The sequence below is a fragment of the Abramis brama genome (assembly GCF_963993115.1).
Source record: "Abramis brama genome assembly, chromosome: 1".
NCBI classification, from domain to species: Eukaryota; Metazoa; Chordata; class Actinopteri; order Cypriniformes; family Leuciscidae; genus Abramis; species Abramis brama.
In genome coordinates this window covers 33,688,683-33,712,139 of record NC_139963.1, presented here as the reverse complement: position 1 = coordinate 33,712,139, position 23,457 = coordinate 33,688,683, and the positions used below count along the sequence as shown (strand labels likewise).

General features: G+C 36.7%; 3 protein-coding genes across 6 annotated transcripts; 2 read left to right on the top strand and 1 right to left on the bottom strand.

Moving 5' to 3' along the window:
• Positions 1-588: 588 nt before the first annotated feature.
• glyr1 (glyoxylate reductase 1 homolog (Arabidopsis)) lies at positions 589-12,677 on the top strand. 4 transcript variants are annotated; one of them, XM_084125738.1, is made up of 16 exons: positions 589-702; positions 1,165-1,201; positions 1,462-1,541; positions 1,648-1,786; positions 4,994-5,104; positions 5,443-5,526; positions 5,859-5,912; positions 7,309-7,359; positions 7,470-7,543; positions 8,079-8,178; positions 8,272-8,382; positions 8,475-8,576; positions 8,655-8,817; positions 8,904-9,083; positions 10,590-10,714; positions 11,127-12,677. In XM_084125738.1, the coding sequence occupies exons 1-16, from the start codon at positions 665-667 to the stop codon at positions 11,199-11,201; spliced, it is 1,524 nt and encodes a 507-aa protein (XP_083981864.1). In that variant the 5' UTR covers positions 589-664; the 3' UTR covers positions 11,202-12,677. The 4 variants fall into 4 exon arrangements, with proteins under 4 accessions (XP_083981864.1, XP_083981863.1, XP_083981866.1 ...); XM_084125737.1 differs by having other exon boundaries at positions 8,901-9,083; XM_084125740.1 differs by lacking the exons at positions 5,443-5,526; positions 5,859-5,912.
• A 1,184-nt stretch (positions 12,678-13,861) lies between these two features.
• rogdi (rogdi atypical leucine zipper) lies at positions 13,862-21,435 on the top strand. Its single transcript, XM_084125714.1, has 11 exons — positions 13,862-14,077; positions 14,659-14,730; positions 14,826-14,908; positions 15,042-15,096; positions 15,321-15,401; positions 15,480-15,575; positions 16,148-16,246; positions 16,324-16,437; positions 16,545-16,594; positions 17,181-17,307; positions 20,389-21,435. Exons 1-11 carry the CDS (start codon positions 14,000-14,002, stop codon positions 20,428-20,430), a joined length of 897 nt encoding a protein of 298 aa, XP_083981840.1. The 5' UTR covers positions 13,862-13,999; the 3' UTR covers positions 20,431-21,435.
• Positions 21,436-21,499: 64 nt separating this feature from the next.
• On the bottom strand, positions 21,500-23,442 carry smim22 (small integral membrane protein 22). The gene is made up of 4 exons (XM_084125724.1): positions 23,301-23,442; positions 22,576-22,721; positions 22,429-22,496; positions 21,500-22,326 (listed from the first exon to the last, which is right to left on the bottom strand). The coding sequence occupies exons 2-4, from the start codon at positions 22,700-22,702 to the stop codon at positions 22,279-22,281; spliced, it is 243 nt and encodes an 80-aa protein (XP_083981850.1). The 5' UTR covers positions 22,703-22,721; positions 23,301-23,442; the 3' UTR covers positions 21,500-22,278.
• Positions 23,443-23,457: the final 15 nt, after the last annotated feature.

Below are 23,457 nucleotides of genomic sequence, written 5' to 3'. Positions count from 1 at the left end.
ATTTTATCCTAAATAAACACAAATAACTATTAATTTCACACTTTTTACACAATTTGACAAAATAAAAATAAATATAAAAAAAATATTCACAAGTAATATTTACATTGACTTTCACCACACATTACATCTCAAATGTGTTCTACAAAATTGGCCTACAATAACTTTTAGGGGGAAAAACTTGATTATGTTGGGGGGGGGGGGGGTTATGCAAATATTTAATTTAACATGAATTTGTAAATTTGTAAATTTGAATTTACATGAATCTAGTTTTATTTTCTTAGTTAAAGATTTGAAGAAAAATAAATACCCACACACGGACCAATTCAACTATTTTTGACTAATGTAATAAACTTGACTCGGGAACAAACTTAACAGTTTCCGTTTTCAAAGCTTACCGTTGTAAATTCATATTTCTCTTCAAGATGGTTATCTGAATTCTCATTGGAGAACTTTAAAGTTTGTATAACTTCTCATGTCCAGGACCAGCTGTTCTGAGATAACTGTTACGAATTAAAACAGCTAACGTTATCCCCATCTACACTAATGAGACGAGAGCGCCCTACTTTGTCGGGTCGCTTGTACTGGTAACGTTAGATGGGTGATGGGTGTAGTGGGTGTGTTCATTCCCTGCATTCAGTGCGACGTTTCTAACTAACAGTTTAAGATGGCGACCGTACATCTCAGGATCGGGGATCTGGTTTGGTGAGATAACAAATTTAACTTTTTACAATTTAATTTCACGTCGAAGTTGAATACCTTTTTCGAGCACGTGGAAGACAAATTATCGTGGCTGCGATCAATTTTTTTGTTAAAAATCGAGCATATGGCCCAGTTTATGTGTCGTCAAGCCAAACACTGAAACACCGAGAGAGCTTAGCATGCACGCTAACGATTACTTTCCATGCTCTTTTGGGGAGGAAAACACTTGAACTTAATGTGTTTAACGCTACAGGGGGGTTTCAACTTTCTTTTAACTGTGTTTTTATATGAATACGGAATATAATACAAGTTAAAGTGCAGTTAAGATGGTTGTTTGCTGATGGGTTACGCTATACACTAACGTTAGCTAGCTAGTTTCGAGGCACGATAGCTTTCTTTTAATAAAACTCTCAATCGAGCCACGGTCATTTAAAACACCAATTTCTCCTCTCAATATATTTTCAGGGGTAAGCTTGGACGCTATCCACCTTGGCCAGGAAAGGTGAGACCTGTGCATGTAAACGATTGAGTTGAACTTGTTTTTCCTGTGGTCAGCTGTTGGATGATGCATGTTTAAAACCTAGCTATCTTAAAATAGTTTTTGGTTGCTATTAATCCAACCAAAGCAAAAATGCTCCAAATTAAACGTTCAAATGTGTAAATAAATTATGTTTTATGTAGGCAGATTGAGATACAGTTACTGAATCAGTAGACTATTGTGGATAATGTTTATTTACTAATCCCCAACCATTGTGTTTTCAGGTCGTCAGTCCTCCGAAGGATCTGAAAAAGCCAAGAGGCAAAAAATGTTTCTTTGTCAAGTTCTTTGGGACTGAAGATCAGTGAGTAAAAAAAAAATGATGATAGCCATCACTTCCTCTTGTTTGCAGAGGTTTTGAGAGTTTAAACCAAGCAGATGTTGACTTTTGATATGCGTTGCCATTTTAGCGCCTGGATTAAGGTAGAGCAGCTGAAGCCGTACCACCCCCACAAAGAGGAGATGATCAAGATAAACAAAGGCAAGCGCTTCCAACAGGCTGTTGATGCAGTTGAGGAGTACCTAAAGAAGGCCAAGGGGAAAGATCAGGTTAGTATGTTCACAAATTTAAAGGTAGGGTAGGTAATTTTTTTGGAGAGATTGTTTTGAAAGCATAAGATCCCACCCTCCCTTCAGAGCGCTCTACAAAGCCACACCTCCTCCAAAACACATGAACACGCACAGCAAGGAGCAAACAAAAGTGTCACGAGAGACTGCGTTAAATTACCTCATGTCTCAAAGCATATAACATTACAATAATAATGAACATAAACAACTTAAAGAGCTCTGACCTGTACTGCAAATTCATTTCGGCGTTGATTGTGTTGCCATTGAAACGCATAGATTTGAGTCACAAACCACTCCCGAGTATAACATCACGGGTTTCCGTCTCTTCCAAATTACAGTAGTTATGGTGTGAACTCAGCATAAGCTCGTTGTTTTGGTTCAGGAGGAACTATGGCTGCTGTCTCAGTTGCAGTGCTGCTTGGTGACTGACGTCTGTCTAACTCATAGCATGAAATGCACTGATGACGTGTGATGTCTGCGCAAGGAGGGTGCACGGCGGTATGAAAATACATACAATGACAGGCAAGTAGGGCATCGTATCGGACCGAATACAATGATTGGACGAACATTTTATGGTCCTATGCCTTCCACAGGCGAGATGCAAATCAGTACATATAGACCACTTAACTTAGTGATTGCTATCAGGATGTGAAGAGACTTTCAACCAGCATAACAAAAACTGTTACTGGAACAAATCAACTACCCTGCCTGCAAAGACCTGTTTCCACCTGGTTTTATGATTGGTTTTCAGTGATTCCATCACAACGATTGAGACGCATACTGTTTGCGTATTGAGACGCATACTGTTTGGTATTAAATGCATTTCAAATGTGACCACTGTTCGTATTTCCTCAAGATGCTCCCCTCTTATTTCATCTCACTGTACATCACTTTCACGCGAGCACACGATTACTATTGACTGAACGGCTCGTGTTATGCAGATTACGAGGATCGGGAAAGGATGAAAATAATAAAAAAAGCAGCTACGATTTCAACCGTAATTAACATGTTTTGGTAAATGCAGTGAAATTTGAATTGGTGTGCTTTCTCTCAACACGTCCCACAATGATTACGTATCAGGCGAGTAGGCAGTCTGTTTGAACACTAGGGCTGCAACAAACGATTATTTTTGATAATCGATTAATCTAACGATTATTAGAACGATTAATCGACTAATCGTTGATTTCGCCGACTAATCAGTAAGTTTTAGAACGATTATTCAGCTTTTTCAATTAGTTAAAACACTCTAAAACATTAGTTATACATATTCTAACTATAATATAAAAAAAGAAAATCACTTCAGCTTTTGAAATGGTTGTTTTAATGAACTTTGAGCAACTAAACAGGTCATTCTCTTTAAGTTTTCAGATTTCTGTCCAACTCAAATCACACACAAATGCTCTCTAAGCATTGTTTAAATATTCGGTTCTTTTTCAATAGAAAAAAATCAACAAAAATGAATCAGCTGCAATACAGACAAACTTAATCTGCAAACAATTATTATAAGTTGACATGAGTTAAGTTGATATTATAAAATTGACATGACAATTGATCTAATAGAGACATTCTCATTCACCTTTTAATTTACAGTATGAAAAAGTAACTGACACGATATTCTTCATAACATCTCCTTTTGTAAGTCTTCATGAATATGGAACAAAATACAGGCAAGTGATAAGACTGTAATACCTAATAGTGTTACAATAATAAAAACAGCCCTGATTCCTAAGCTCGATCAAGCTTTATTCTATGCAAAAATAAATCACATTACTGTAATTATATTATTATTGTTCATATTATTGCTATTAGTAGTAGTGTTGCATTCTCTAATAAAGAGATTTACTGCTAGTCATTTAACGTTAGCTCCAGCTGGAGAACATTCACCTCTCACCGGCTCGTCTTGTGCTTTTACATGCATGTTATGCTCCCGTGAAAAGCAAGTTTCCACCTAGCATGTATTGCACACGACAGCATTCTTGGTTTGAAGTTTTGTGAAACTTTCACACACCTTGCTAGTTCGGATTCGTTTAGACATTCTGACATAATTCGCGCTGTGTTTTCTTCTACCGCAATAGCATTTGTAACGGCTGCATTACTCTCTAGCGCTACAGCGCCGTAGCGGTCAAATCGCGATATTGCAGGCCCTTACATTAGGTCACGTGGGATCAAACGACTACTCGACAACAAGATATTTTGTCGACTAATCGTTTCAGCCCTATTGAACACGTTCTATCACATGAGCCTCTACACTACCAAAGCAATCTGGTTGAATTTGTTGAGAGTGGACAATTTTAAAACGTTTTAGACTCATTTATTTAGCACCGCCCACTTGTGATAGGATTAACAAACGCATCTTAATACCAGGTGTCAACAAGGCCTATAAGAACCACATGGTCTGCTGTTTTTGTTTTTAATGGGGTAGTTTGCTCAAAAATTAAAATGATCATTTACTCACCCTCATGTTGTTCCAAACCTTTGACTTTCTTTCATCTGCGGAATGTAAAAGTAGATCTTTCGAGAGATGTATTTTTTTTTGTCCATATAATGGGTGTCAGTGAGCACCAAAAGTGTTTAGTTACCATTACCAACATTTTTGAGAATAACTAAGTTATTCTCAGAAGAAAGAAAGTCATACAGGTTTCGAACAACATGAGGGTGAGTAAATTTTCATTTTTGGGCAAAATGTTACTCTAAAGGGCCTGGTTTCACTTAGTAACAGGACATCAAGACCACGAGACGCATCACTTTTTTTCTTTTTTTTAACACCTGATATTAATGTGCATTTTAAATGTCACCACTTGTGAGCAGATTTCGAGGATCAGATTCACGACTCGCGACACCAGTGTGTAACTGTTAAAAAGCATATCACGGAGACAGTATGATGTTGTTTTCAAATAAAAATGAACAGTATATAAATCTCACTGTAAACAGGATGTTTTGAACAGAATGTTTGTCATTTGTTTAGTCAAGTTCCACTATTAACCATACTATATTATTGGTTTTGTCCAGGATTACCTGTGAATCTGAGCGATCAGATCACAAACCTAAACCTTTATTTAATGTTGTCCACTTGTTATGATTGACACCCAGAATACATTTGTACCAGGTGTAAAAAGGTTCTTTGAAATTGTAGGTAGTAGATGTTTCAGCAATAATTGCTCATGTTGCATAAAACTTTTTGTTTTACAGACACACTCTGATGACAAAAGCAAGTCAGATAAAGGGCGTAAAGCAGCTAAACCAATGAAGATCATTGAAGAGGATGATGAAGACGCCTTTAAGGGTGGCTCGTCGGACAAGGTTGGGAGATAATGCTTTACCATTAAATGGTACTGTGGAGGGCAAGGGTTAGATCATAACCTGACCCTTTTTTTTTTTGGTCAGCTTCACCAAAGTCCTTTGTTAAGGCCATTTGCTGTTGCACCTGCTGTGGAGTCAGGTTACAATTGTATGTTTTGGTATCGGAATTGTCAAGTGGGACCCACCCATTCATTGAGACTGATGTCATCTTTTGCAGTGCGACCAAAGCATCCGCCTTGTCAATTTTGACTGGGTAGAGATGCAACTATTTTATGGCTTTGTTTCATGAGATAAAGCCATTCTGTACACAAGGTGAATGTGTCTCTCTTTCCCTTAAGGAACAGACTGATTCTGACCCAGAGCCATCCTCTGTACAACGGCTGGTCGCTGGAACAGTATCAGGATTCAAATGGGAGAGCAGTGTAGGTTACATTCTCAGTTTGTTTCTGCACTTTTATGGGTTCTTCACATAAAATACCCTTCTTTTTTTTTAGTTAGCAGTAAGACTTATCCACGGTTGGTTGGAGTTAGGTGCAGTCACAGCTGTGAATTTTCATAGCAACTGCACAAACACATCCAATAAGGTTATTTTAAGTCACTTAAATTGAGCTGGTGTGAAAATACCCAAATTTTTTCCTTCACTGTATAGTTGCACCTTCCACCATGTCACTTTAATTAGTTGCAGATTAAACGGCTCTCAGGTCAGTAAGTCTCTTTGGAGAATAGTTTCCAATTTAACTCTCTTCCATTATAGCCAGTAAAGGATGACCCACATTTCCATCACTTTCTGCTCAGCCAGTCTGAGAAGGTAAGGAGACAATTTTACTGGGATGCTAAATGATTTTCTAGTTAGTGCAACCTTACCCCTGTCTCTTGCACATTGCTCACAATGGCTGCTCTAATAATCTCTGAATAATTCCCTCCCCCAAACTGCTTCTGGCAATGCTATTTGGCCAAATCTGCAGCATGGCAGTTGTACTGAATTTGTTACTTATCAGAACAGAGTATGTTGTTGTTGAGCTTATTGGTTGACCCTCTAATCATGAGCTGACGTGTACTTCTTAACCTATTTTTGGCTATGGTTTTGAAGTCATGTGTAAAAGGTCTTTGTCTGGGCTGTGGTCAGGGTCCAAAATGAACACTTGTTATTTTACTACAGAACTCCACATGGCTAAACATTTACACTTCCAATTTGGGGTCAGTACGATTTTTTTTAAATGCTTTCATTTAGCAAGAACACATTAAATTGATCAGAATTGACAGTAAAACATTTAGAATGTCACAGATTTCTTCTCCAAATAAATGCTGTTCTTTTGAACTTTCTATTCATTAAAGAATCCTTAAATTTTAAGAAATGTTTCTTGAGCAGAAAATCATATTATAATGATTTCTGAAGGATCATGTGAAACTGGAGTAATGCTGCTAAAAATTCAGCTTTGCATCACAGGAATAAATTGTTTTAAAATATATTAAAAAAGAAAAGTAATTTTGAATTGTAATCATTTCACAATATTACTGTTTGTGTTATTTTTGCTCAAATAAATACAGCTTTCAGCCAGCAGAAACGCCCGGCCAAGTTACTCTTGTGCTGCTGTTCATGTGCCAGTTATACTAGCAAACTGTTAAAATGACTCTTCCTTTCCTCTTGGCACTTCCTCTTCAGAGGAACATTTCTTTCTTGCTTGTCCTTCTGCCCTTTTGCTTTCAGGCGCCACAGTCAGAACAAATTGATCTTAAATTTATATCTCCAAAAAGGAGACACTGAGATCTTAATTGCCTGAGGCTTTTCTCAAAAAATGTTCATGTAGGCTGTGTCAGCCGTTTTCTTGCCCTGTATAAGTTTCAGTTAAACTGAAACTGAGCATGAAAACTTGATTTTCAGTTCCTAACACTGGCTTTGCTCCTGGCTCTCACATCAGATATGGCAGTATGAGCCGCGTGACATGACAGCAGAGGATAATATAAGTGCAATCCTTACAGGAAGCTGGCAGAGTAATAAATAACATGCACTTAAGATCATTTGTGACTGTTGGGCCAAAGGGTTTCCACCTGGTTTTCCTTCCCTGGCTCTCTACTTGGTGTTTTCACCTTAATTTGTATCTAGGATCCTTTGAGTGCAAGACTTTTTGCTCTTTCTAGAAAATCTGAAATGAATGTTGAATTGACTTTGATTTACAAAAAAAACCCCTCCCCTTTCCTTACAGCCAGCTTCATCAATGGAGCCCATCACCAAGCGTTTAAAGATAATCGAGGAGGTGAGCACTGCCTAGAAATTCACAGCTTGCGGTTTCTTCAATAACCTGATATATTAGCCGGCTAGAATTGCTTAGTAATTGTAGTAATTTTGTGTTTTATTTTTGAAAAGGACACAAGATCAACATCTATTCAAGCAGCAGACAGCACAGCCATCAATGGCAGCATTACTCCTACAGACAAAAGGTAATAAAGAATCATATTTTTAGTGGTCTGAAAATTGGGCCACATTGAAATGAAAAACTTAGAAATTAAGGTTTATTCAGGATTCTGTGCTATTTTAGGCAATTGATTAATTTTCCAATTAATCGTGATCAGTAGCTGCGTTTCCATTACAGGTTTGCGCAAAACTTTTGCGATATTTTCTAAATGTCAATATAAAAAAAACTTTTGCGAAATGGCGGCTTTTCCATTAACCAGGGGTGTGATTCTTCCGGATAAATCCGGAAATCCGGCTTTTCCGAACTGAAAATTATGCTCTTGTAAATCAATGCAAAAAAATCAATGCCAAAAAAAATGTTGTGTTGTGTTTTTTTGCAATTTCTGCTGAGCCGTGTTTTGATTGCATGCAAAAACAAGCGCTCTACGCAACCAGTGTAATTTGATTAACAAACAAATTACTCTAATGAGCAGGTTCATTTTAGAGAAAATACTGTGAAAATATTGTTATACTGATAGTACCTATAATGTTTGTAATGTACTTTATTTGTTTTCACAACAGGATAGGGTTCCTTGGACTAGGACTGATGGGAAGTGGTGTGGTTTCTAATTTGTTGAAGATGGGGCATGTTGTGACCGTTTGGAATCGCACTGCAGAAAAGGTACAAACAGAGGGGTTTAAATATAGTCGCTTTCTGAAGTTACACTAAGTTTGAATGATTTTTCAACTTGTTTTTTGGTTTTTCCTTCTGCAGTGTGATTTGTTCATCCAAGAAGGTGCCAGATTAGGACGAACGCCTGCAGAGGTTGTGTCCATGTGCGACATCACATTTTCCTGCGTATCAGACCCAAAAGCTGCCAGAGATGTAGGTCAATGTTTTGTAAATGGCTCTCTTTGTTTTCAATCTGTCAAGCTGCTTTTCTTTGGATTACATATACAGTGTTATTTCGGTTTCAGCTTGTGTTAGGTCCTAGTGGAGTCCTACAGGGAATCAGACCAGGCAAATGTTACGTGGAGATGTCCACGGTTGATCCAGAAACCATCACAGAGCTCTCACAGGTAACCAACATCATCCAGACGAGTCTGTCGGGATATGAACCGAGGAAGTCTGTAACTAAGGTTCATTTGAATTTGTAGGTCATCACGTCCAGAGGCGGCAGATTCCTAGAAGCCCCAGTTTCGGGCAGCCAGCAACTTTCCAATGACGGTATGCTGGTCATTGTTGCTGCAGGAGACCGTAGTGTTTATGAAGATTGTAGCAGCTGCTTCCAGGCAATGGGGAAGACGTCTTTCTTCATAGGTACTGCCACCTTTCATTTGTGGCGTGTGGCTGTATGAGATTGATGTTATGTGATGATATTAACTTTGTCCTCTCCAACGAAGCAGGGGAAGCAGGAAATGCTGCAAGAATGATGCTGATCCTTAACATGGTTCAAGGCAGTTTCATGGCAACCATCGCAGAGGGATTGACCTTGGCGCAGGCCACAGGACAGTCACAACAAACATTCTTGGATATTCTTTGCCACGGACAAATGGCAAGCACGTTTGTGGACCAGAAATGCCAGAGTAGGTTTACTTGTAAATGTTTCAAAGATTCTACTAAACATAAGTGATTACAATGAAGTATTTTGTTGATCTTTATGCTAGTCATTTATGATAGTAGTTGTCACAGAGTTACTAGTAGTTATAAGTTGTAAGTTGCTGCCTTTGAATCCTCCTGCCTTTAACCATTTTCTGTAACATGGTGCTGCTCGGAGATCGTAACCTTTAGTCAAACTCTGCTATTGCGAAAAAATTTACGAACGTTGCAAAACTTTTAGACTATTAGTAACTATTAGAATCTAGATGCAACACTATGACAATTTAACCTTTGGAACTATTAAAATTAGGCTGTCACTAACGATTATTTTGGTAATCAGTCGATTATTTTGATGATAACTCAAGTAATCACGTCGGCGCCGATAGCCTCGTGGGCAAGTGCGCCGACGTGTAGCGCCGTTGCACTTCGGGCAACCTGAGTTCGAGTCCCGGCTCGTGGACCTTTCCTGTCCCCCCTCTCTCTCTCTCCCCCCTCACTTCCTGTCTAGCTACTGTCCTATGCTAATATAAAAAGAAGGCAAAAATGCCCAAAATAAAATCTTAAAAATCAAGTAATAATTTTTTTATTTGAGGTAATAAAAATACACCCAAGCAAAGACCTAAGCCTTTAAAATGACTTAAACTACATATATAATAGAGGCAATAATAATTGGTTCAAATAAAGAATCAAAAGCAATAGAGCAACACTGTTAAAATACATAAGATGATTGTTAATATGTATATTATGTACATGATGTATTATAACACATGCCTGCAGAGGGCACCAGGGTGATTGTTGTTGTTGCACTTTACCCAGCAGATAATTGTAATTTCCACTTTTAACCACTGTAATTTCTTGAACAAGAATATGTGGACATTAAACATGCAAACTCAGAGCGAAGATTTAATTTTATTTTATTTTGAAATCGTGATGAACATTTAGCATTTTTAGAAAACTATTGGTGTGTTCTCCTGTGTTTGTGTAAGTTTATAAGTGATTTACCTTACAAAATGATGAAATTGCACACATTGCATTCCCAGATGAACATTACAGGCAACCTAAACTCACAGCATATGCAGAAATGCGCATGTAAATGATGACAGTTGATGTGGAGCAGCATTTACTGTGAACGAAGCCGCTCTGAGACGCACGTAATCTACACGCATGTAAATGAATAATAAACCTGCAGGGCGTATTTATTTAATTAAATCCCAGCTTTTGTGAATTCACAATAGCATTATGCTATAGTATGGTTTTTAAATGTTTTTTTATACATCGTGCAGCCTTTGAAAATGGTCTAATAATGCGGTTCATGGATTCTCGTCTGTAGAATGCTCCACTTCTGGTATTTTGGCGGTTACTCGACACGGGTAAATTGCAATCGAGGATTTTTTAAATTTGAGTACTCAAATTGAATTGAGGAATCATGACAGCCCTAATAAAAAATACAAAAAATTACCTTATTAATTTATCATTTGATTGTTTCTTTGCAGATATCTTGCAGGGCAACTTCAAACCTGATTACTACCTGAAACATATTCAGAAAGATCTGAGATTAGCCATTTCAATGGGAGATTCGGTAAATCATCCAACACCAATGGCGGCTGCTGCAAATGAGGTAAGACCACATTTGGTTACTGAATGGATTATTTTGGAGTGTCATCTGTGAATTAATTTATTGGATATTTTATTGTGCTGCTTATTTTCCCTATTTTTACAATTTGATTACCTTTTGTTGTAATCTAACGTTCACAAAGTTCATATTGAAAAGCACCAATAATTTAACAACACGCTTGAATGTAATCATTAGCTAATCTCCTAATGAATATCCTTTTAGCGGTTTATTTTTATATTATTTGGTGTGTAGTAGTAATATTGAATTTAAATTTTTGCTGTTTATCAATATCGACCTTTATCAGCTTATATGTAAATAATCAGTAACATTAAAACCGTAAATGTTTTCTCAAGGGCTAAATGCAATTTCTGCGTATACTTCCATTAAAGTAATGTATTATTTCATACTTCTGCAGGTGTACAAGAGAGCAAAAGCATTGGACCAGTCGGACAATGACATGTCTGCAGTCTACAGAGCTTATATTCACTAATCCTGTAGATGTGCTCTGTGTCCTTGACCACAAACCTCACCTACTTCTTTGTTCCTCTGTCTTTCTCTTCTCTGCTGATGAATTTTGTTGGGCACCAGTGATATGTTTTCCCATGTATAATGGGATCTCTTTAGCAGCCTAATCTGAGCATTGCACTGACTGTAATATTGCTGCACGTACACTCAATGGGAGGTTATTAAACTCCCTGCGAATGATTATTTTTATGATAGACTGTGCAGTGTATTATATCCGCATTTTGTTAAGGCTACTGCATACAATGCAGTGTTGTTTGAAGAGGCTAGGTTTTTATTTATCATTCATATCTTTACAAATTAATTCCCTCGTTGTAATTTTCGATGTTCAGAAATCTGTAAAGTATGAAGTTCTGATCACAAACAGACTTGAGGAGCACGACGAAGATAAAAGCCACTGCATTGCCTTAATACCCATATAAGATAGATGTATTTATTTATTTTATCTCTAAAGATCATCATCATGTCAGGTGCAATTTGGCTGTACATTTTATTTAATTTTTTCTCGTTTTTGGAGGTCCCCTGTTCACTAGTTAATGATTTTTGTTTTTATTGCCTTATCAGAAATGCAGTGTTTTTTTTTAAGTTGGGCGTGTAACAGTAACTCAGAAGATCCTGAAATTATTTTTCATTTACAATGAAGTTAATCCTAAAAATAGATTGAGTCTTGACCGCAATGGAACAACTTGTTTTCCAGCTTGACTACTTTAGGGTCGGATTTGTATCACAGATCTTCAACTGGGCTGTGAAAAAAAAAAAAAAAATTTGACATTTGAAGTTTTTTTATTTTATTTTAACGTTTTTAAATTGGGCTTCTCATATTTTGTCCAAGCCAGTCATCTGGCAAATTGATGTGTTGCCTTTTGATTTTCTTGTAAATTTTAATTTTACCCCTAAATTATGTCTGCATTAGTTTATTTTAAGTTATATTACAAGACATGAATTCAGTGGTGTATAATTTGGTCATTTTGGTATTTTGTTTAAAACTCAAAACAAATACAGGGTGATTAATTTTCTATAAATTGTTGTTCTGCCAAAAAAAAAAAAGACTGATTATGCTTGATTATAGATGAGAATTTTGTGATTTACTAAGGACTCTGTAAGATTAAGACGTTGTATATATCCCCATGAAAGGGTTGGGTTATTCGAACACATGGAATGACATGCTTTCAGTTTGACTCTACTGAATTTATTAAACATGGTGTCTTAATATTGTATGCTGTTCTTTTGTCTTAGCTAATGGGTTTATTTACTGTAAATGGTTTGATTTTTGTGGCTTAAACACAGTTGGTAATGACATACTGACAACTTGATTCCAGTTGTGCAAGGAAGGTATTGGTGTTATAATCGGAGTTATTTATAATTTCATGTAAATGTGAAATTTCTTTTCTTTTTTGTTTGTGCGGTCAACTGAACCCTCTGAATAAACAAACCGAAATTCCAACTTTCATGTCCATATTATGTTGTTTTTTTTTGTTCACGAATAACTCAACAATAATAATACATGCCATATATATATATATATATATATATATATATATATGCATGCAGTAACTGATTACATGTAATCTGGATTACAAAAAATAAGTACTCCTAATCAGGGGTGCGTTTCCCGAAAGCATCGTTAGCCAACTATGGTCGCAAGTTCCCTCGTTACCAATAGAGTTCAATGGACATTGCGATGAACTTGCGACCATTGTTGGCCAACGATGCTTTCGGGAAACGCACCCCAGATTGTTACATTTGAAATATTTTTAATCAGACTAGTTACTTTTTATTTGGTTACATATTATTCACACAATGGCAGTAAATCATTTGTTTTCAATTTAAATATTGCTACATACATTCACAAAGTCTTCTAGTTTTGTAAAATTGTACACAGGCCAGCCACTAGTCATGTGGCCATAATTAACGTTACATGGAAAATTGAGAGGCCACAAAGCATTTGACCACTGGATTTACAGAAATCATTTAACTTTTAAGAAGTGTTTTCTCTCAACATTGTATATCGAATCAACTCCTGACGAGCACATATTAATATTTGAATTATCACTCAGTAAGTCATTTAACCATATATTGCTATGTCTTTGGAAGGCTTTTTTGTTTCAAACACATTTTTATTATAATTGTTTATTTTGATTTTAAATGTATGCAGTTTCTTCACGAACCCCAGTTTGGGAAAACCTGACGTATATGTTTAATGCACTTCTTCATGTTGTTGGGAACAAATAATGGAATATTTTCTTTCTCTTTGTATTTATATATCAACATGGTACAAGATTATCTTGTTCAATTCAATGTGATAAATAAGGTCAAAAGTAATCTAAAATTAATCAAAAACTAGTCCGATTATATTAACTAAAATGTGTAATGTAATGGATTACGTTACGAACTAACGTTACAATTTTTGTCACGCCATTTGGAATCATCAACACTACACAAATATGCAGTAAAACTAAGTGAACAAAAAAATTAAACTGCAATGCCATTACATAGTAATTATGTACTGTTTTTAATTTACAGTAAAATAAATATTCAAGTAGATTTTGAATAAATGGAAAATCCTCCAGGCTCCAACTATGGGCTCCAACCAATCCAATCCTCCCCAATCCGGAAGATTTCAAGGTTACACAAACCGGAAGTTTGGGAGAAAGGAGGCGGTGTCAAAAGCCTAATTGTTTATGTGTGATCGTCTAGCCCGTCACACTAAATAGCTGACTGCTCAGGTCATTTGTAACAGATTTTGGACAGCTTTATTGAATTGTAATGCTCGGAGCAGAGCTATCTTCTATGTCTGAATTAGCGAAAATGACCGCCGCGAGTCAAGCAGAGAGGACTGTGCTGGTGAGAGATTAATTTGTGTTTAAATACCAGATGCATTACAGACATGCGAAGTCGTTATGGTTTTATTATGAACAGCCATACATTCAGCTGTAGATTTATGTGCATATTGCTTTACGATGCAGACTGAGATTGTTGGTAGCGTAGCTCCAGGGACAAAGTTTAAATGCATCCCAGTGTGAATGATTAAACAATCGAAACAGTGATTTGTTCTGCCTTATCATTGCTCTGTTCAGTTTATGTATTGATGTCTGTGTGCTGACCACTGTATAATCTCCCAGCAATGCAACATAGCGAACGATTTTGCAACAGAATTAAAGGGATAATCGCTGTTTACAACCCTTCTGTTGTTGTTTTGCTTAAAACAAATGTTAGACAGAATAGGAGCCTGAGCCACCATTGACTTTCACTGTATAGAGAAAAAAAGATGCAGTGAAAGTGAAGGATGACTGAAGGTTTTAGTCTCCATCGTTCTGCCTAACATCTTTATATTTGAGTTCCACAAAGGAAAGAAAGTCATACATAATGAGGGTGAGTAAAACATGACTTCATGGCTATGTCTTTAAGGCAAGTTGTGTTTCTAGGAGGAGGAATTTACTTGGCTGCTGAAAGAAGAAGTGCATGCGGTGCTGAAACAGCTGCAGGACATTTTGAAGGTATCTTCAGCCAAATAGCTTACGAGAAATTAATTCCGTATTATTGTGCAAAACAAAGTGCATTAATAATAGTGTTTGTGTGATTTTCCCCAAAGGAGGCTTCAAGGCGTTTTTCAGTGCCATCACCAGGTCTGGAAGGACAACTGAAACAAGAGAACTTCATTCTGGGCAGCTCAACGTGAGATCCATTAAATGTGTCCACTCTGCTTGGTTAATGTTAGATTTCAAGAATACAATAATGTATGAATACAGTTTTATGGGAATGTGTACAAATGAGGATTTTTTTTTTATTTATTTATTTTTTTTATTAGGATGGACCAGGTTAAAGGAGTCTTGACGGTACAAGGGGAAGCTCTGACTCAGGCTGTATGTTTAACAACATCATGGAAATGAAATCAGCTTTCAGCCAAAATGGCTCTGTTTTGATTCTGGTATATTAATTGGAGTTTTTAAAATGTGTGAGTCTAAATTCATCAAAAGATCAACTTGATGTCAATCAGTGGAATTGCAAAGACACTTGCAATGCAGTTTAGTTTATTATCTCACCTCAATTGTTATTATATAAAATGGGCAATTTTTTTTCTTTGCAGGATATTAATATCAAAGTCGCTAAAAGCAGTCAAGTCATGCATTTTGCATTCCGAGATGATAAACAGTGGAAATTGCAGCAGGTAATGTTTCTTTCTCCCTTGGTTTGATATTATTCTCTCATAAAAATAGCTGTTGAAACGCATTCTGCCTCTCCTCAGATCCAGGACGCCCGAAACCATGTGAATCAGGCCTTGCAGTTACTAAGCAGCCGTGATGAGAGTTATCACTTTAAAACTGGGGCTGAAGTCAATAAGGTTTGTTTTTTACCAGTAAAAACATCTAGCTGTTGAATTTGCATGTCACTAAATTTAGCTTATTGTTGTCCAGGAACCGGATTCACATCAGTCTTTACAATGGCACGCACTAAATAAAGGTCCTAGATCACATAATTTTTATAACTCACAACTTTCAAAACTTTTTTTTTTTGTCTACTGAATTTTTTTTCGAAAAGACGTTTCGTCAGCTGAACAATCGGTATGTTGTTAAACAACAGAATGAACCACTGACGCACTGTACTTCAATCCCTTACAGCCTTGTTTTCATTCCTGTCTAAAAATATGGCGCTGCCTAAAAATGTTTTTGAGAAAACAAAATATTCATAACTTTATTCTTAAGTTTAAAAAAGACGAAAATAGCAGTTAAGAAGAATTTTATTTCTTGAATCCGGCCCCTGGTCTCCTTAATGTGGTAAACTTTCTCATGAGTAAGTGTTGTGCGCTACAGGTTATTCAGGAATAGGAACATTCTTTCCTTACAAACAGTCTTTAACATTTTCACTGGTATTGTATGCGAAGTACGACTGCACTTGGCATCATTTGTGTTTCAGCTCATGGATGCGATAATGCTTCAGTTGACCCGAGCCCGTAACAGACTCACGACCCCGGCCAGCATGACTCTTCCTGAGCTCGCAGCCAGTGGCCTGATGGTTCGTATGTGGATCTTCATCTATTTAAATGTGGATACTCCATGTGCTGTTATGAACATTTCTTCTGTTCTTTCTAGAAAATGTTCACACCTCCAATGCCTGGGGATGTGATGGTGAACTTCTATATCAATCTCAGTAAACTGTGTCTGACCGTGTATCAACTACATGTGCTGCAGCCTAACAGTACTAAGGTATCAAGCCATCTGAAAATAAGCACTGAATATGAAAACAACTTTTTACAGTCTTGCTTAACATGAATGTCTGTTTTAAAATGCATAATCATTTTGTTTTCTGTTAGAACTTCAAATCAGCAGGAAGTTCAGTAGTGCATAATCCAGGAGCAATGTTGTAAGTGCTTATCACATTTCCTGTTTTCATGCTGCAACACCAGCAGTCAGTCTCATACACAGGGTTCTCACGGGTCCTTGAAAGTTTGTGAAACTGAAAAAAAAAAATCAAGTCACTCTTGAAAGTGCTTTAATTTATTTTGTGCAAGAAGTTTTCTAGAAAAAAATCCATATTATTCCCTCCGGTCGGATGAAAGTGTTATTTCACCAACACTTCGTGGCCTATGCGCACTAGCTTGCTTGATTTACGTTAGTTATGCGCATTTACGCGTTACATTAAGTGTTTCCCACGTGAGGTACTGTGTTGTACGTTGTCATGACATTCACGCGCACACGATACTACTACGATGGAACCTCAACGTTTGTTGTTGAACACAACAAATGTGTCCCCATATTAAGTCCTTAAATTTGAGGGTATTGGACCTGGAAAGTCCTTGAAAGGTTCTTGAATTTGAAGTTAACCAAGGTGTGGGAACCCTGCATACAGTATCATAATTGTAATCATAACAGTGTCATTCTGCTCTTTTTAAACAGTCTGTTTGATGAAGGTTTTACGTCATTTTCTCTTATTTTATTTTCTCCTCAAGCGAATACAACAACACCAAGTTCGAGGTGAGCCACATCCATAAGGTGGAGTGTGTAGTGCCATGGCTGAATGACACACTGGTGTTTTTCACCATTTCCCTGCAGCTCTGTCAGCAGCTCAAAGATAAGGTGGGTGTGGCCTGTTGATACGGGAACAAATATAATCTCACCTGCACTGTCATAACTTAAGAACATCGCATGGTAACAGAATGACATCAGATAGTTATCAGAGACACTTTGGGGAATTGGGGCTGAACAATTATTGCAAAAAGAATAATTGTTGATAATTACCCTGATATTGTAATCACATTTTTAACGATCCTTGTAATTCTATCAAGATTAACAGTAATGGTAATAATAGCAAATAATAATATTAATAGATATATTATCATTTGCTATTATTACTATTACTGTTAAAGATTAAGAATTTTGATAGAATTACTGGGATAGTTAAAAATGACCAACAATGATTTTCAAGAATGTTTTTGAGTGAAATGTGTCTGGTGGTATTTCTTCAGCACTCATTTTAGTATACCAGTGAAGTCAAACATTCAAAACCATTTGAAAGTTTGGGGTCAGAAAAACACAGTATAAACAGTAATATTGTGAATTATTATTACAATTTAAAATGTGTATTTAAAATACAGCACTTAAGGTTTATTGGCAAAATTTACAGACTTTCCGCTGTTTGCACTGAACAAATCAAACAAAAGTAATTGAAATAGCTTAACACGACAAATGTGTCAAGTGGTTTCCCCAAATTCAATTGAAAATGCAACTTTTAATGACTTCCACAGTCTCAAAATTATTCAACCCCTTCATGGCAAGCATCTTTAGTACTTACCAGAACACCCTATTGCTGTTATGACCTGCTGCAAATGAGATGAATAACCAGACACCAGCTTCTGGCAGCGTTTCTGAGGAATCTTAGCCCATTCCTCGTGAGCAATGGCCTCCAGTTCAGTAATATTCTTGGGTTTGCGTGCTGAGACCACCTTCTTCAAATCCCACCAGAGATTTTCTATGGGGTTCAAGTCAGATGACTATGATGGCCACTGTAGAGAATATTCCAGGACTTCTTCTGCAACCAAGCCTTAGTGGAATTTGATGGATGCTTGGGATAATTTTCCTGTTGGAAGGTCCAATGACTCCCAAGCTTCAGCTTCCTCACTGACGGTGTGACGTTTTCTCCTAGGATTTCCTGATACTTCAATGAATCCATCTTGCCTTCCACACGCTGCAGGTTTCCCAAAGCAGCCCCAGAGCATCACCAAGCTGAACTGTAGACAGTGTTCTTTTCAGCACATGCTTCATTCTTCTTCCTCCAGTCATACCGCTGATCCATAGGGCCGAAAAGTTCCGGTTTTGTTTCACAGAACAGAATCCCAAAACTTCTGTGGCTTATTTACATGATTTTGAGCAAATTGGAGCCGACTTTTCTTGTGCTTTTGGATCAGTAGTGGTGTACGTCTTGGAGTTCTGATATGGTTTAATACAGGTCTTCCTGTACAAGCTGAAACCTGTTGCCTGTTGCCACCAAGTCTTGCTGCAGGTCTTTTGCAGTGACTCGAGGATTTTTCTGAACCTGTCTTCTGAGAAATCTGGTTGCAGCCGTTGATAGCTTTCTTTTTCTGCCCTGTCCAGGTAGCATAATCATGTTTCCTTTAACTTTGAACTTGCGAACTATGCTTCTAACAGTGTCTCTAGGAGCATTTAGTCCCTTCGCTATATTTTTGTATCCTGTTCCTTGTTTGTAAAGGGCGACGATATCTTCTCTTAACTTTTTGGACCATTCTTTTGACTTATGCCGAGTTCACACAACAATTTTAGGCCCGATTTTCGCTCGCCGACAGGTTTTGTGAGATCGCCGACAAATGCCCGAAATCATAGGCAAATCGGTGCACGTTCACATGAGTGACAATCATGCAGTGTAAATTATCAAAGACGTGATCTGAAAGATTCGTCTGTGAGATATTTGGCATGCTAAATATCTGGACCTGTCTGCGATTCAAAATCCTTCTGTGTGAATGTGTTCTGACTGAAAACTACATCGGGGATGACCTACAGCCAATGAGAGAGCAAGAAACAGGACAGCAGGATGTTCGGCGAGGAGTTATAGACCAGAATATCAGTATTTTAATAGATATATTTACTATTATATCAAACCGAAACAAAGCACAAACATTTGCTTGACCAGCAGCACAAAATTATTTATTTACCCCCAAATCTCTTTGCAGAACACACAATCCTTGCTCCCCTCATCTCCCCAACCATTTCCTCCTACATAATCTGTTTTTCAAATCAGCCCACAGACAATTTGGATCGCAATCTTCTTGCAGGCTATCATTTTTAATAACAATTTCGGTCTCACGCACGCGTGATCTTGCGTTATTTCTAGTTGTGAAACGTAGTTTGCAGACCAGACAGTTGTCGGCGATTCTTTCTTTCAAGTCATGCGGTGTGAAACTTCCTGTTGCCGATCCATCATGCAGTGTGCACACACCAGCTACTAAATGTTACCCCATATAGTCGTGCAGTGTGAAAAGAACAGTGACCCGACTACTTTGAAAATCGTGCAGTGTGACCTCTGCATTAGACATATTTCTAACATGCAGTCAAACGTGACTCTCAACAAACCTAGCCAGTTCAGGTATTTTATGTGTTCTAGCTCAAGCACACCTGGTGCAACTAATGAAGCCCTTGATTATTGCATCAGGTGTGCTTGAGACAACACCTGGTTTGCAGATTTGTGCTGTTGTGAGGGATTCTATTCAGGGGGGTTGAATCATTTCGATTACAACTGTGTGTGTTAATATATGATGTAATTTTATTCCTGTGATGGTGCAACTGAATTGTCAGCAGCCAAAAGAAATTGAAATCTTTTGTAACATTACAAGTCTTTTACTGAACTTTTTGATCAGTTTAATATATCCTTGCTGAACAACAGTATTAATTGCTTTAAAAAAAATCTTGCTGACCCAAAACTTTGAACAGTAGAGTAAAATGTGGCTCTGTCCAGTTAAAACTCACCGGGTGTTAATGATTGACCTGTGATTCACCATTGAAGTTGATAGATTGATTATAATGCTCAACCGGTGCAAAAAGCAAAGCAAACATTTTGACACAATGGGAGCAGATCTGAATGGAATGCTGTAATCAATACTTATTATTATTATTATCTAATGTTCATTTCTTTCCTTTTATTTGCAGATTTCTGTCTTCTCTAGTTTCTGGAACTACAGACCGTTTTAAGCTATATCTGACCAAAACTCTAGAGTGAATGATAATAAAAATGATATAATTATTATGCTTTAGGATGTACTAGGAACAAAAAAAAATTCTGTGAACGAGTTCCATGAGATCTATTGTGAATTTACTATATGACCGATGTATTCATTTTGTGTGCTTCTTGTTCAGTACGTGTACTGCGGCAGAGATAGTTTGCATAGTTTATGGACTGGATGCATTCATTTGAAACAGGCTCTGTAGATGAAGGTATTTAGTGATGTGTTTTTTGTGTTAATGCAGTATTTGTCATTGTCAGTGTTGACTATTTGTCAGTAATATTGCCTATATTGAAGCTTACCTCATCTAATGTGTTTAGGTTTAGACAATACACAATGCTTTTGTTCTTATTTGTCACAAAGCCTGTGAAAATATTCCAGTTCATTTGTTGAGAGATCCCTTCAAACTCATTTTACCAGTGTTTATTACTTTTAATCCAGGGGCTTGTTTAGCATTATGCATCTAATACCAGGGACTATCATCAATGCAGCAAAGTAAAAAGCATTGAGACCATTATCATATGCTTATAAATGTGCATAAATGACCAACAGTATATTTGCCACTGTGACTCAACTGTAGAATGATTATACTAACACTAAATGACAGATAACGTTGAAAGATGTCAGGGCTTCATATTCCATTAAAACTTCACACATTCCTGAGGTTATCTTATAATCATCATTCTATGATTATGTTGATAGATATTTATCTGATAATGTTCAGGGTTTGTGATTGTTACAGAAAGGGTTTATCCGTGTTGGTAGTTCATTTACTCTACTATCAGCCTTGTTTATTTATTGCCACATTTTTATTTATTTCATGTTAAATGCACTTAATTTGAGTCCTAATTTTTATTTCATTTCATGCATGACAATTTGAATATTGCTTAAGTAAAAACTAAGCTATTTTAATGTGTATATTTCACGCTTAATATGGAATATTCTGTGCAATAAACATACTTTATGAACACTACCTTGCTCTTGCTCTCAAAAAATGATTTCGATTGAATTAATTGACCAATGCTATTGTCTAAAAGTACAGGCAAATGAACATTTTATTTGCTCCATGCCATTGAATTTCACTGAAATTAATCTTTTAAATAGATTTATTTTTGGTTTACAAAGTCTACATTTTATAATAAGGTGGTACATTGTAAAAAAAAAAAAAAAATTACACAACATTCATACTCATTTTTTCCTGGTTAGTTTCCATGAATAAAACATTGCTTAATCTGTTTGCCTCTTCTAAAAGCTTTTAGCAGTAAGGTAAACCATTTTCATTTTTATATATTTTCAGAAAGTGTGTAAGTTCTGTAATGATTACATTTCAGATTTAAAAGTCAAGACTAAACAAATTCACTAAAAACTCAACTCAAGGTGTTGGCTGAGTGGCTGGGATATCTGGGATAACCAGTAACAGCCAGGTTTCAGATTAAAAGATCTTTAAAAACAAGAAAATGTCAATGAAGGCTGTTTGTTAAGGGCTTGCATTCATTTCATCCAGGAATGTTGCTATAAAGTGCTTCAATAATGTGCTTGACTAGAAAGTGGTTCAGGAATCTGTAATGGACAAACGCAATTTCAGTCCTGTGATGTCCTGGGTAAATATTAATAGCATTTTTACACAGTTGGGAAAGGTTTGGCCTTTTATCACCCCTATAAGGAAGCATCTACCTAAAATATTTTCTTCCTCTATAAATTTACATTTTCCAAGTATAAATAATGATTAGGTGGCATTAGTGATATAAAAAGCTATTCACATAATTGTTATTTTGTGAGTGATTTGAATGTAGTGGTTCCCGTCATTTCTGGAAAATCATGGCTCCATTCCCATATTGTCGATGCCGACCTTCTGTCTTCTTGGCTTTAATGTGGAAACAGTAGATGTTACCACAATTGTCATGACATGTATTGTTTCATGAATCTATAGATACGTAATCTGAGATTACACCAGTAGAAATCTGACCTTCTCATCGCAGCAGCAGCAACAACAGCAGCGGATGAGAACCAAAAGAACCAGCAAGAGGACCATGCCTATGAACATTTAACACTGTGTTAATCAATCTTAATTATGTATCATCATTTCACTTTTTTTTTACTTAATTTAACTTGCCTATAAAGATGAAGAAAACTGCAAAGGAGGCAATGTCCCAATCTGACTGAAACATATTCTTTGATTGTAGTCTTGAGACCACATCATTGAACTGGTTCTCAAAATCCTGTTGAATATTCTTGTCCATGACTTCAGTACGAAGATTCCTAAATGGAGGGAACGATATTAATTACATGCTGTTGCCATATATATGCTGAAAACAGAAACTAAGAAAATAAAACCCAGATGCCCATAAACTAGACCAACCTGTTCAATACACAAATGTAGGCTACTCAAATGACATCCTGAATAAACAGGAAGTTGTTTTTTATAGTCTTTCGTACAAAAGAAATTAGATAACCACAACGAGAATATAAACTATATTCTAAACTTTAGAAGAGTGTATTGTGAATTAAGACATTACAAACTAAAATAGAAAATGACATGCTTCTAGTCACGCCATTGTTTAACTCATTTATACGTTTACTCAGTTAAAAAAAGCGACAGATTGAGCTTAAATTCATTCGCTTAACACTTTTATTAATCCTTAAATATTTTATCGCTCGCTTTTGAAGTAGGCAATTAATCTTACAATTACCAATATTATGAAAATCAAAGATCGCACTTCGACCTCAGCTAGATTAATCGTATATAATCTAAAATAATTTATAATCGTCATAATTATCTTATTTCCATTTTCATAAATCGTCTTAATGTAACTTTTAGACCGATTCTCGATCACTCACCTGTTGTTTTGCTCTGTCGTGTTTCCGGGTTAAGGCGCTACACCTGTCTGTCACTGTGCTGCTGCTCAGCCTCTGAAGTTATTTTGCGGAAGTGCGATGCTTGTACAAAACTACACGTTTACACATCTAGCGCCAAAGCAGGGATCTAGCAGCCAAA